Below are 15,058 nucleotides of genomic sequence, written 5' to 3' on the forward strand. Positions count from 1 at the left end.
GCCACAACCTGCTTCACACCCTCTTTGAGTGGTTTTACCTGGTTGAAATGCATCCTTGAACTCTGATAATGCCGGGATATAGAAAAGAGCCGAGTGCATGAAGAAACCAGCCTACTGTGCACTTGTAAAATTTACATGCATTGCACCCAGTGGCCATCAGTGCCTCCTGTGGAAGTGAGTTCCGTGGTTTATGTGCTGTATAAAGAAGTAATTTCTTTTATCTGTCCTGAATCTTCCAACATTAAGCTTCATAAGTTATAGTATTACGTATTTAGCATTATGAGAAAGGGAGGAAACTTTTCTTTCTATCTGCTTTCTCCAGGTCATGCGTAATTTTACAAACTTCTATCATGTCTTCCTTGCCTTTTCTCTAAACTTTGTTGTTGTTGTTTAGTCGTTTAGTCGTGTCCGACTCTTCGTGACCCCATGGGCCAGAGCACGCCAGGCACTTCTGTCTTCCACTGCCTCCCGCACTTTGGTCAGACTCATGTTTGTAGCTTCGAAGACACTATCCAACCATCTCGTCCTCTGTCGTCCCCTTCTCCTTGTGCCATCCATCTTTCCCAACATCAGGGTCTTTTCCAGGGATTCTTCTCTTCTCATGAGGTGGCCAAAGTATTAGAGCCTCAGCTTCACAATCTGTCCTTCCAGTGAGCACTCAGGGCTGATTTCCTTAAGAATGGATACGTTTGATCTTCTTGCAGTCCATGGGACTCTCAAGAGTCTCCTCCAGCACCATAATTCAAAAGCATCAATTCTTCGGCGATCATCCTTCTTTATGGTCCAGCTCTCACTTCCATACATCATTACTGGGAAAACCATAGCTTTTACCATATGGACCTTTGTTGGCAAGGTGATGTCTCTACTTTTTAAGATGCTGTCTAGGTTTGTCATTGCTTTCCTCCCAAGAAGCAGGCGTCTCTTAATTTCGTGGCTGCTGTCACCATCTGCAGTGATCATGGAGCCCAAGAAAGTAAAATCTCTCACTGCCTCCATTTCTTCTCCTTCTATTTGCCAGGAGGTGATGGGACCAGTGGCCATGATCTTCGTTTTTTTGATGTTGAGCTTCAGACCATATTTTGCGCTCTCCTCTTTCACCCTCAATAAAAGGTTCTGTAATTCCTCCTCACTTTCTGCCATCAAGGTTGTGTCATCTGCATATCTGAGGTCTGACATGCAGACCTCAATGAGGTCTCTAAACTAAAAAGCCCCAAATGCTGCAACCCTTCTGAGAGTCGCTCCATCCACTTATCATTTTGGTTGCCCTTTTCTGAATCTTCTCCAACTCTCCCAATATCCTTTCTGAGATGAGGCAACCAGAACCGTACAGAATTTTCCAAATTCAGTCACTCAAAATGCTCGGGAATACCGTGACAGCATGGGTGATTTCAAGATACGCAAGACTTCCAATTTCTGTATTAAAAACTCAAGGCTACTGAAATCTTTAAAAATGAAAGATCACAGTCCAGAATTCTTCCATTCTTTTAATCAGTTTCAGAAGAAACAGCAACTTCCAAATTTAAATAAGTGTCAAAATAAAAAGGATGCAAAAGAAAAACTAATATATGATTAGAAAGGTTTCAGACAACAGTCCTGTACAATTACATTTTCTGGAAAAAATCTTTGACACTTAAGTTAGCCTGATTTCATTGCTTTTCTTCTTCATCTAGTTACATTTTAGTTATATGAAGATACTCCTTGAATCTACATTTAACAGTTAAAAACAGAATCTCAGACATTATTAATGTGGCACAAACAATTTCTAACAGCTTTTTTGGACGTTAAATAAAAATACATTTAAGTATAAGGAACTGAAGGTCATTTTGAGAGGCTTTCACTCCGTTGGATTCTGAACGACAATCAGGAAATAGTCCTTATCTGCAAGGAAATAATAGAGGATTTATTTTTTAAAAAAAGTATTTTATTGTTAGCGCTAATTTACAGTAATCACATGCATTCTAGGCTCAGTTACAGATAGAACACTGTAAGAGTGGAAGTCTCACTTCTAGACCATGCCTTTCACAACTGGCCGGTAGTACCTAGACTATCTTATATACAAAGCACAAGAAGTAGAAGAAGTTCAAGAGCTGTTCAGAAGACTTTGAAGTAAAATATAAATAGGACCAAGTTGCAAGATTGTGAAGGATATGTAAAACCCCCATCAGTGATAAAGTTCTTCAATGTTATTTGAATCTGGATAGGAAACCCATCTAAAACTCTTTCACCACTATTTAGAACCCACACTTTTCTGTATTTCCTATACAGGTGTACAAGATAAAGAGTGTATCCCATATAAAAGTTTAGATTTAGAGATAATGAAATTCCACTTTGGCATCCGAATGTACCAAGAAGAGCTTTCCCTGTTTATTTTACCTGGTGCAACCATGATTTCATTTTTCTTGGAGCGAATCCGCAAGAACGTGAGGTCATTCTGGGGATCAATATCTCGCACAGTCCCCCTTGCCTTCATTATTAAGTTGTGCATTAAGCCTGCATACTGCACTGTGGTGGGGTTATCCATGGTGCTTTTGATGGGAATGCCTGCAGGGTGCAAAATGATTCTGTGGTTACATTAGGCTAAGACACGGTTTGATATGAGAAACTTAAGGGCCTAACCATCCCTGTCTGCAGAAGGCCTGTACAAGGACTTCCGCTTGTGCCTACCATGTGACAGCAGTAAAGAAAGCTTACTTCTTTGCCACCACTGCACCCGCAAGTAGCCGTATGGCAAAGCTTTTCTGAGTGGCGAATGGGCTTTTGTCATCTGGCCAAGACAGTATTGCTCTGACACCCTCCTTTGCAATTCACTTGGGGGGGGGGAATCACTCGTACTCAAACAAAATTGGATAGCACAGTTACCCCCAAGTCCAATGCAAGTGCCTAGAACACTGCATCTTCCATCTAAACTGAATCAGTTTAGATTATTGCAGCCTGAGAATGTGGTCAAGCTGCTTGAAGAAGTGCAGCTGATCACCTGCCTGCTTGATGCTTGCCCATACTGGTTTCTTAGAGCTAGCCACAGGGAGTTGACTTGGTGGATACAGGAAGCGATTGATGCTTCACTGGAGAAAGGGCAAGTACCATCTGCCTTGAAGAAGGTGGTGGTGTGGTGTGTCACCTCCTTGAGAAGTCCTCCCCTTGGCCAATAAGTGTTAAACAACTATCACCCAGTGGCAGATATCCCCTTTTGGGACAAAGTTCTCGAGAAGGTGGCAGTGGTCCAGCTTCAGGAATGCTTGGAGGAAGCTGATTACTTGGAACCATTCCAGTCAGGCTTCAGGCCTGGTCATGGCACTGAAACTGCCTTGGTCGCCCCAGTTGCTGATGTTTGGTGGGAGAAAGAAGAGGGCAGTCTCTTCCATCTCTTGGCCACTTTCAATACTGTTGATCACAGTATCCTTCTGGAGTTTTTCATGGAAGTAAGGGTTGGGGGAACTGTGCTTCAGAAATCTGACTACACACCTATTTACCCTGGCCTTTTGACACCTGAGATGTATATTTTCAGGACCCACCTTATTTTTTTGAGATTGTAAGTTGTTTTTAATGTTGTGTTTTCATTGTTGTAACCTGCTCTGGGATCTTACAGTAAAGGGCAGGTAATTATGGTGAAGTTCTCCACCACTGTTAATAGGGTCTTGTGGATCACAAGTAACATTTTAGAAACAGGCACACAGGCGGACATTCAACAGTATTACACCATCCCAATTTGTAGAGGAAGACGCAAAATTAATTGGCCACAAGCACTGCTAAATTCATCAAAGGTACAGCACATTCTTAAAGATATATACCATTCCTTTTGATTTCACTGGGTCTTACTCCCATATAAACATGCATAGGATAGTAGCCTTAGCATCACAGTAGACATCTTTAACATGCAAGTGGGTTTCTCTAACCCAAGTGTGTTATGTAGCCCATGGAAAACTCTGTCTGGCTCTTGGAATTCTCCCCAGATTGTACAACCCTTTTCTAAGCCACACCCCTCACTGGCTCCATTCCACACCTGGAATATTTCTGCCTGGCGAGAATGTATCCCTGAGTTCTGATAATGCATCTTCCTTGCCTGGATGAAGGCTAAAGAAACCAGTATACTGTGCACAGGTAAAATCTACATTCATTGCTCCACCCACTTTTCCCTCTGGCCCCATTCATCACAGCATGTGATGGTTCACATATACTTAATAAAACAAAAACAAACTAATAACCCCCTCCCACACAAGAACATTTATTATTAAATTTATTGCACAATCAGGATAAATTTAGTATGGCAATAGAGCACCAGGGCCTAAAAGAGTGGCTTTCGCCAACAACAACCATAATTACACAATACCTTCTGAATTAACAATGATGATTCCTTGGACCCCCTTTTGACTCTGAATTCGCTTAAGGGTTTCTTCTACCTCAGCCTGGAAGAAAAAGAAAATACGCAAGTGTATCTTGAAAGATGCAATTTGTTTTCCAATAATGCTGTGTAATAAGACATCTGGAAAGACTGGAGGGGTAAGAGGATTCGGAGAGGTACGTCTTGTGCTCCAAGCACAAAAGCACAGCTCTCTCCCGCACCACCATATCATCAAAGTCTGCTTAAGCTTTTCTTAAGGCCACAATTTGCCTCCCATCATCTGGCAATAAGTCCTGGGAAGCCAGAAACTGGTTCTGCTTATCCGTTTCAGTGGCTTTGCTTATCAGGCTCAGACGTTACACAAGGCAGTGCGATGATAGGGGTGAAATCCTGCCACATCTTGCACAGAAGTCTCCCCCTCTCATGTTACAACAAAGGCCTCTTCACACATCACTTCCTATATGGAAATCATCTTTATGCTGGAAAATATCTTGCAGAATGCAACCTGGGAAGCACAGTGAAAATATTTAAATGCTGCTATGGCAAGCCAAGATGTGTCATTTAAAAGGTTTCATGGTTCAGCAGCAATGGCATGTAGACAATTCTAAGAGGTAGGTTAGGGTCAGAAACTGACTGGCTCAAGGTCACCCAGTGAACTTCGTAACTAAGTGGGGAACTGAACTCTGATTTCCCAGGCCCTGGTCATACAAACACACCCCCCCCCCCACATATATATTTAAATGTTATTTTTTGTTTTGTTTAGGCATGTCTACCTAGATAAGGATTTTTATTACACACAAAAGTGCTGAATTTGCCCAAATTTTAATAAGTCTTCTGTCTTCTTGATTTTAACATTTGATTTTGCTTTTTTAAAATATGCATGTTTTATTGTTTTGTCTAAATTACTTAGAATTATAGTAATCATGTTAAACACACACACACAACACTATATATATGCACACACACCTGCAACTCAGAATAATGCAATGCATCTGATAAAGTGGACTTATACTATAATAAATTAGTTAGGTCTTTCAGGTGCCATGATACACTTTTGTTATTTTGACATAACTATGTCAAAGGTACCCACCAGAGGTTTCTGCCTGCAGATAATTTTGCCTAGACAAGGCCAGACCTGTTATTAGGGAGACTACTTTATCTCTGCAGCCAGGAGAGCTATGACCACAACCACATGGAGAGGCACCAGTGATTAAGGAAACAAGTAAAGTGGCCTGGAGCAATCAAAATCCACAGCAGAAAATCCAAACTAGACAAGTCCTGACCATGATCAAGTAAAAAATGTTTAGTTCTATATGCAATCTGAATATGTGCTAACAGGCCCTTTGCCCCACGCTCAACCATAAAATTAGGTTATATATTTTTCAAACTTCTGCAAACCTGGCAGGGAAGGGGGAAAGGGTTCCCTGCAGAGGCTGATGCTTCCCCTCTTCATTGTCAGTTTTGGCTACAATGCTAGCAGCATTCAGCTCATGAGTTTGCTATTATAGTGGAAGTGATAGGGGAACACAAGGTTCAATATCATACTTAAAATGTATGGTGTGCCCACACTTGAAATGCCGTATTTACTCGAATCTAATGCTCACCTTTTTTGGCCAAATTATGCTGTGGAAATTAAGGTGTGCATTAGATTTGATGGCACATTTACATTTGCCAGCATTTTTTTTTGTTTTTGTTTCAAAGTTCTGAGCATTGAGGTGTGCATTAGATTTGATGGCGCATTAGACTCAAGTAAATATGGTACATGAGGCCACCACCATGCTGGAACTGTAAAGGTTTGACCAGTGGCTGCCTGGATGGCTGACTGCTTGGGAAGGACATGTTGACAGTCTTGGACTCCATGATGGAGAAAAGGTGGACTATAAATGCAAATATATATGCACCATGGAACACCCATGCACTGCATATGATTTATGCTGTATTTATGATGCTCTATTATGTTCTGTCACATTATTGTGGTTTGTAAGCCGCTTTGGGATTCATCTGAATGAAAAGTGGCACAGAAATATAATCAATCAATCAATCAATCAATTCAAGAATATATGACGAGCTCTACTGGATCAGGAACCAATGACCTATCTAGTTCAGCATCCTGTTCTCACAGTAGTCAATGAGATGTCTCAACAGGAAGCCTGCAAATAAGCCTGAGCACTCACCACTCTCCACACTTGTGATTCCCAGGAACTGGAATTCAGAGGCACACTGCCTCTGACAGTACAGGAAGAACATACCTGCTGCTGCTAGTAGGCCATAGATAGGGTCTTTTAAGTTTAGTTGTACTGTACACAGGACTTAGGAAGCAACCCACATGCATCATCTTACAAATAGTTTTGGGTGCCAACAGCATGCCTTGGAGAGACCGTTTGACGGAAAGGACAGCTAAAGTGATTTTAATAAAATAGTATATACATGCAGCAGTCCCGAATCTACACATTTTGCAGCATTCTACACAAAGTACACTGAGGGGCCAAACGTTGTGCAGGGGCAAAAGTCGTGGGTTTGGACACTGGGAGCCACAAATGCAGACCCCACTCTGCCAACAAATACAATGCAACAGAAAGCCACTCTTGTCAGCGGACCCTGCCCCATTGTGATGTTGCAAAAAAAAAAAAGATCTCCTGGGAGTACAAAATGTATCAAGCAGGAATGCATGCAGGTGAGAGCGTTGCGCATCATGAGCTGTGCGCCTGTTCTTATATGGGACCAGAAAGATGGTCACATCACGGAGATGGGGATGATGCTGTAAACAATGCAAGAGGCCCCGAAACCCCGAAGGCCATGGAAATGCACGCGATCAGAGAGAAGCTGAACAGCAAAAGAAAAGAGCTGGTGAATGTAATGGGCCCTTCAGCCACATCCTTTGATCCCGGACCCCGGGGCGCGCAGGAGCTGGCCGGGTGTGGCACATCACAAGTCGGCAGCGGAGTCTGCTCTGACTTTTCCAAAGAGCTTCCCAGGAAGTCTCCACTGGTCACCCGAAACCCACCCAGGAAGTCTCCTCTTTTCTGAGACGGGGAGAATTCGGCAGAAGCAGACGGCCCAACCCCCTTCACTCACCATCTTGCAGAGAGGGAGGGAGATCAATGCCTTCCCTGGGAGGTACCCACAAGCTGGCACCCGAGCCCCGTCACAGTGAGCGCGCGCGCCTGCGCCCCAGTCTCACCCCGCAGGGCGAGCCAATCCTTAGCCAATCGTTAGAGAGGGAAGGCGGGTTCCTAAGTTTAGGGACCGGGTGTCATTTCCTACACCGCCCTCTTGTAGGAAAATATTCTGTGGGGGTGGGGGAGAGTAGGGGAGGCGGCTAGGAATTGATGCTTTGGAAGGCTCTCCACAAACACAGAATGGGTGTTTGCAACTTCGCGTATGAAGGAGGAAAATGCGCAATGCTGGGCGGTCCAGCAGCTCAAACGGAGGCATCGGTGGCATAAGCTGTTCTCTCAAGGGGGAGAAAACTGAGCGTAATTTCAGAGCTGAGACCCAGGTTCAAATGCCTACTCGTTTGAAGCCCACGGGATGGTGCTTGGGGACACTCACTCTTCCTCTCGCCGTGGCTAAAATAGGAATTGGATGGGGAAGGAGTTTGCTACCTGGGTTCTTCTGGGGGAGGGTGTAGAAGTATGTAGAAAGAAAGAAAGAAAGCAATAAGTAATTTAGTGTTTGAACATAAGATTGGCTTAAAAGAGAACAAGCATTATGGGACATTTTCAAAGAACGCAAAGAGGGCGCTTGACAAATTTCGCCTGGGAGAGAGTCTTGATGCCACTGTCAAAGAGTGTGGGGGCTGCTTCTGGTATTCACAACCATCCAAGTTTAAATCGAGATGACCCAGCAAGAAGATTGTCTTAAAATGTAGATTCATATTAACAAACACAGTCCTTGGGAAAACCAGGCCCCAAATCGTTTAAGTGATCTGTGACTTTTCAGCTGTCATTGAGCGGCTGGGATTGAAGGGACACAAGACTTTAGAGAGGGGTGCAGGTTACCCAACCCTGGATTAGGGCTTGAGAAAGATTAGTACCAACCCCTTAAATTGATCCAGGAAGCACACTGGTACCAGTGATTTTCTTAATTGAGAGAAGGCTGATAAAAGTTCTGCAAACCACCCACCCTCATTCTCTCACTCAAATTCCTGCTTTGCTACAGGCTAGAGTTAAGGGCAAGGTTGGGTGGCAGGGAATGGTAACACCCCCATGTACATGTTCTGTACCTAGAAATCCCCACAAAGCTTACTGGTATCACCAGCAGCAGCAGCAGCGAAGCCGCAGCAGAGTAGGTAAACTTTTGCCATCTCTCCCTGATTTGCGTTTGGTGCTGCTCTCTCTGCAAGGAAGTGGGCAGCCACTGGATCATGGACGACAGGTTCCCACCCCACTGATTTGCAATAGCTGGCCTGCACACCAGGCTTCTAGCTGGGGTGGGGAGATCAAATATAAAACAAACAAATCACAGGGTTGACATAGCTGACTTCTGGGTTAGGGTGTGTTGGTATTTGAGGTTTTGTTTTGTTTCATCTGCTGGTTAGGGGTGGAAGTATGATTTTTGTTTCACTTTTAGTGCATTGCCAAAGTTTTCTATCACAATTATAGGGGGTTGTGTGGTTTTTAACAGGCCATATGAGATGTCTGTTTAGTATCAATTCTCCCCTATGATATAATGTATTTATGTGTATATCTTCCCATGTAGGTCATTTAAAAGCCTTTTAAAAAGCAAGTGACTATAACGTTTAATAAATAACCACGCTTAGCCTCATTCTGTAAATGTGTTGTTTCGCATGAGGCCTTGCTTTCTCATTAACTCCTCTGTTTTAAAAGCACAACATGCTATTTTAGTGCATGGATGGCTAACACTTCTAGAAATGGCTTTGCTCCAGCTCCCATCATCCCTGGCCGTGCTGAATGGGGCTGCTGGGAGTTTGAGCCCAACAAAATCTAAAAGGCCCCAGGATAGTCACCCCTTATTTAGCAGAGGGCACACAATTGCTGGCTTTTTGGCACTACTGTATTCAAGTGCTGTTCTGCCATCTAGTGATGTGGCCAGGAAATACATGTCTATACCAGTAACAGAAAAATTCCAAACAAATGTCACTAAAATGCAGTTACCTGTGGACTAGGGCTTGCAGTAATGTAGAAGTTTTGGATATGGGAAGTCCATCAGTGTAAATGGGTTTCCTCAGTTATAATTGGATGCAACACTTTGACCCATGTGATCAACGACAGTGAGAGCATAGCATACGCAAAAGCTTTAGTCATCAAAACAGGAAGCCGATGTGCGACAATATTTCCTGGTACTGGTTTGTTACTGACAGTGACGTTACAATATCTCCACCTCACAATGGCAACCTAGGCTAAGACTAGTTCACTAAGGAGTCAACAGGATAGGAGAGAATTACAATTGTGCAGATAGCTACAAGGTGTGTGTTCAAAGTCCATGAAGCACATACATGTCAGTGTGAAATAAAAGGGAAACTTTAACCTAGAGGAAGCATATGTGATGTGGAATTCACCCCTTTAGTAAAAACATAAATAAAAACAAACCCAACATTTCATATAACATACACAATTCCATTTAAGTGACGATTAGAGTGAATGTATGTTGCTCAGTGACTGTTGTTGCATCGTTTAAGGCTTTTAAGAGAAATATTTCACACCATACAAGGAATGACAACCACCACCAGCTTTTCAGTACTTTTATAAAAGTTTGACTTGGTGAGAGACTTTTACAGTTACCTGAGTATTTGAAATTACAGTTCAAGGAAAATTTAACAATGGGATTCCAGTGTAGTATTTTACAATCCAGTGCCTCTGATCCCAGTTCATAAACTAGTTAGCTAGGGCACATATACATAACAATGATTCCAAGGGGGCGAAGGGGGGGACACATGACAGACCATCACAAAAGGAGCTGGAGATACCAATGCACCGAATGGAGCTTCAATTCAAACCCCGCTGTGGTGTGTATTTATGATGAATATCAATCAAGAGCTCTACACAATGAAAATGGCTGATCATGAAACCTTACACACTAAAAACTGGAAATGTAAATTCCATACAACCTATCCTGAGCTTTCCAGAAAGATAAGGCTTAGAAAAAATTAAGATCTGTAGGTTGAAGTACGTACTTTCATAAGGCAAAAATTCAAATAATTGATTAATGTTTCCAGTCAGATTGTGATGTTATCACACGCATGCAGCAGAATGTGGTTGTTATTGCTGTCCACATGCTGTCGAAGCTGTTTGAAGCAGACAAGTCTTAATATTTGCAGAAAGGACTTGTTGCAATCCAATTCATTTCAATCCGTCGCCCATCAAACCAAACTGCTTCCACAAGTCTCCCAGGTTCCCACAATGAGAAGAGTGCGCCGACTGCTCAAATTACTTTTTATTATTGCAACATTACATGGCATAAAAATAACAGAATTTAGAATTTACAATGCAAAGGGACTTTAAAAGTAAGTTTTCATTCTGATCTTAGAAATATTGCAAGCATAATGCTTAACAACAAATCTCTTTTAACAATACTTCATGGTCAAGATTCCATTTCTTAAATATCCTCAGTTTTGAGTGTTCAAAATACTTTCTTGTGCTTGGGATATCCAGCCCCCATTACCCATGTAATACAGCAGTAAAGACAAATAAACATGCCATTTAAATTAAAATAAATTGAAGAAGCTAGACCCCCAGACTGCAAAAATATATACAAGCTTTTACTTTTTCCTGAACTAAATATCTGAGCCATAAAAATATTAAACAGCCTTGCGCCCTATAGAACTAGGGCTTCAGCTATTTCAATTAGAACTACTCTTTATTTTAAAAATATAGGGCAGAAAGCCTTTTGAATGATATTTATACATTAACAATATTCCTAGGTCCCTAAACAAATCATGAGCCATTATGGAGAACAGACTATTTTCCATAGCTTACTCTTGGTTACTTCATTTGATTTCTGTATTGTAAATGTTAGTTAACTAAGATGTATTAAAATCAATAAACAAAATATTTCTAAGGCTTTTTCTCTTCCGTAAGCTATATTTCTAATACACCCATCAGGTGTTCTGATAGGTGGCATAGGTAGACATATCTCCAGCATTCACACATGCGTCCTCTACCCACAGAAGCAGTAGGCCATTTGTGTAAGGGGAAAACTTCTACATATATATATTAGAAGACACACTGAAAGGGAGGAAAAGGAGAGCATGTTCTATTACCCTCTTCTTGTAAGCTCCAGCCGAGGGGAAATGGGCTGCTTATATTACTTCACAGAAGAGTCCTAAAGTCGGACAGTTGTAAAAATGGTTGAGCCCACTAGCTTTCAATAGCCCTGAATTAAGTCTCCCCCCTCCTTGCCCCCAACCCTGGATGGGGAAGATGATATTTGTTACCAAGACAAAAATGTTTGATCTTCAACTGTCACGGCAAGCTTTCAAACTTTGCTGCCTGTGCACAGCAGAACAATGCAAGTATATAGTTATCAACATGCACTACTGCCGGTTCAAATATCATCACTTCTCCCATTTCACAGCTGCATGCACACCATGGAATTATAACAACCTGGAGGAAAGGATACGAGGCAGCCAAGCTGGGGTAAAGAACAAAGTGCTTTCGTTCCAAAACTGGGAGTGTAGTTTAAGTACTGTTGTATGATGGAAGTTTTGAAATTGTGATAATATAAATAACTGAAGCGCAAATCAGATTTAAAATCAAGGGCAGCACAAGCTGCCTATAAGAAGCTGCACAGTCACCATCCTATAAAGGGTTACTGGGTGGGTTTTCCAATGTAAAATTTGGATTCTTTCAAGAATTCCACTATTGCACATCCATTTCCTACAATACAATTCAATGCATGTTGACTCAGAAGTAAGTTTCACTGTGCTCAGTGAGGTTCACTTCCAAGCAAATGTGCACAGGATTGCAGCCCCAGAGAAATTAAAGTGGCGGTTTCATGGCAATGATTCAGCCACTACTTGGAAGTGATATTCCCTCATTCAGAGGAAAACAAGAGTTGTTCATTTCAGGCATTCGCCTACAAACAGAACTGGAAATGAATTCCAGCTGCTGCCTTTTAAAGAGACCTTGTATTCTCTTTTAAATTCGCTACTAAAGTTGAGAATTAGTCAAGAATAAGTTAAAATTCCTATGAATTTGAAGAAGCACATTCAAATGTAGGGATAAACCTGAGGAATGTGATCATCATGGTTAAATAAATAAAAGTGCTATGCTCTGTAAGTGTGCATTAGCTTTTCAGGTCCTACTCTGCAGCTTGAACTGAGGTGATGCGGGAATAAAGTTTGGAAGGCAAACACAGTTAGATCTCACTTGGGTAAGAAACAGTTAACATAAGCAATGGATCTGTTTACAGCACCTCCAGAGTCTGATTGCAAGGAAGCACTGTTAGCAATAGGATGGGTGGTGCAGCAGCAAAAAGATGCTACTATAACAGAGTAACTGTCAAGAAGACATTCCAGTTAATGAACATGACCCAGGACAGAACCCCAGAAGTACAGGAAGCCTCTGGTTAGGGAAGATTTCATTTATAGTTGTATCATTCTTGGATTTCGCAAAGGGACTCAGGAGAAATCAATAATTAGTGGGAATAAAATGGCAGGATAACATCCATTTACTTACACACTAGCAATTGTTTAAATAAATCAAGGTCAAGTCCTGTTTACAGTAAGAAGTGCAACTAGCAGAGGCAGTGAAGAACTCACACCATATATGACTTAACGTTCTTCAGGTGCAAATTCTCCCCAATTGTTATTCTTGCCCGAATCCTTCTGTTTCTTCTATCGCAAATAACAGCTTTTCCTTCAGTTGTTCATAACTCTTGTATGGCGGCAAGTCCAAACGGTTGAAACTGAAAATAAGCAGCAAACCTCACTTTCATTTGAATAATTAACCCACAAACACAGGAACAAAAGTTCCCCACTATTTACACCATTGACAGTTTAAAATGTGAGAGGCATATTTATCTGACATTATTCCTCAACTTTGGTTCACAGCAGCAACTTAGGTACAATACTGTGAACTTCCAGGTTTCTATCTTGTGTGCTAATCTGCTTCATTCTATTAGGAACATACTGTCCACAGGGTTGAATCCAGACTCTGCTCTCAATGAACAGAAGGGCTCCTGCACATACAAGACTTTTAATCAAGGAATCCTACTGGCAGAAGATGGGTGCCTCTTCCAATTTCTCCTTCCCCCTGCAGCTGGCAGTGTCATTTCCCACTGCAAAGGGAAGTGAGCAATGTCTCCTCCCCTACTTATACCAGCTGAAGTGAAGGGTTCAACTTCAGAGTAAGTCTATGTTTATTTCCCAAGACCTTAGGGAATACTGATTTTAACAGGACTGTGAATGAATCTGTTTTTCAATACTGGTGGTTGTTGTTTTTTAAAAAAACGTTTTCACAACTTTTCATTCCTGGGCAGTCAAGAATATATCTAAAATAGAGTGAAGGAGAGCCTCATCAAGGACTGTCATGTAGAATGGTATAGCAATGCTCTCAACATGCTTGAAATGTTTATTTTGGCATCTGACAATATGGTAAATTAAGAAGCAGCAAAGAACATCTTAAATACCAAATTATGTTTTGTATGAAGGCATACCATTTGCTAAAGGCAACACATGATTTTGTGTGTCTAGTGTTGAGGCTACATGACCCTAATGATTCCTTGTCAAAACAGATTTAAACAATCAATTACACAAACCAAATTACTCAACATTTCTTGTGAATTTGATCTAAAAAAAATACAGTACACCTGTCATTCTAGATGAAACCAACATAGGGTAAGCAAAAGTAAAGATACAGCAGACTTATTTTAAGTGCTCATTTTTAAACCAGAAACTTTGGCTCTCTGGGCTACCACACACATTTTGTGGAGTCAAACATGAGTTTGCTATCAAGTGTACAGTTAATAAAGAAGCTCCAGTTGATTATATCTTTATGATGCATACTGATAATTTTGTATGTCACATTCATATGTGTGCCATGTATTGAGATGTAATTTTATACATCTTATGTGTATAACTAAAAAACGTGATGTGGTGCTAAATCTGTTATTTAAATGCCAAATAGGATCATCAACTGTAGAAAGAAGTATCAGAATCACAATTTTCATCTAATATATTTTACTCACCAGGTATGGCTTCTAGGTAACCAGTTTTCTTTGCCAACTTTCTCAATACAAAACTTCTGGGGTCCATTACTCCCTAAAATAAAATAATAATAATACAGGATATGGGAAAATAAAAATTGCAAATATTTTTTTCATAACTAAATACACATTGAAAATAAAATCAGTTTAGGCCCAGACATTTGCATTTGATAAGAAGTAACCCTAAGACGAGTTCTCAAAGTTTTAAGAACTCAGATGTATTTTATGGCAATAGAAGACACTGGTCATACTATCGAATTCCTGTCAGCAAAATCTTCCCAGTAAGTGGCATTGCCAGTACAGCGTGGTAAAATATTGTCATGCAAAGCTCTTACATGGGTCAGATATGACCAGGGAGTCGTAAAGTGCTTTATGCCCCACAGAGGACCTCAAGGTCCATAAATAGCAACACCCTAGAGGTCCTGGGCCCTAAGGAAGTTAGATTAGCTTCAACCAGAGGCAGGGCCTTCTCAACACTGGCTCTGGCCTTGTGAAACACTCTGTCTCATGAGACCAGGGCCCTGCGGGATCTGATATCTTTCCGCAGGGCCT

At 41.4% G+C, this 15,058-nt stretch overlaps 2 protein-coding genes across 4 annotated transcripts in view; both read right to left on the reverse strand.

Moving 5' to 3' along the window:
- Positions 1-1,471: 1,471 nt before the first annotated feature.
- On the reverse strand, positions 1,472-7,552 carry DYNLRB1 (dynein light chain roadblock-type 1). The gene is made up of 4 exons (XM_079982505.1): positions 7,415-7,552; positions 4,328-4,403; positions 2,374-2,541; positions 1,472-1,878 (listed from the first exon to the last, which is right to left on the reverse strand). Exons 1-4 carry the CDS (start codon positions 7,415-7,417, stop codon positions 1,835-1,837), a joined length of 291 nt encoding a protein of 96 aa, XP_079838631.1. The 5' UTR covers positions 7,418-7,552; the 3' UTR covers positions 1,472-1,834.
- Positions 7,553-10,029: 2,477 nt separating this feature from the next.
- The window catches only part of ITCH (itchy E3 ubiquitin protein ligase), a 54,200-nt gene continuing 49,171 nt past the window's right edge, over positions 10,030-15,058 (reverse strand). For all 3 annotated transcript variants that reach the window (XM_079979108.1, XM_079979110.1, XM_079979109.1), the window contains 2 exons: positions 14,489-14,561; positions 10,030-13,207 (listed from right to left, as the gene is read on the reverse strand). In XM_079979108.1, coding sequence (XP_079835234.1) covers positions 13,108-13,207; positions 14,489-14,561 — 173 coding nt within the window. In that variant the 3' untranslated portion in view covers positions 10,030-13,107. The remainder of the gene's footprint in view (positions 13,208-14,488; positions 14,562-15,058) is intronic.

Source organism: Podarcis cretensis (assembly GCF_951804945.1).
Source record: "Podarcis cretensis genome assembly, chromosome: 6".
Classification (NCBI taxonomy): domain Eukaryota; kingdom Metazoa; phylum Chordata; class Lepidosauria; order Squamata; family Lacertidae; genus Podarcis; species Podarcis cretensis.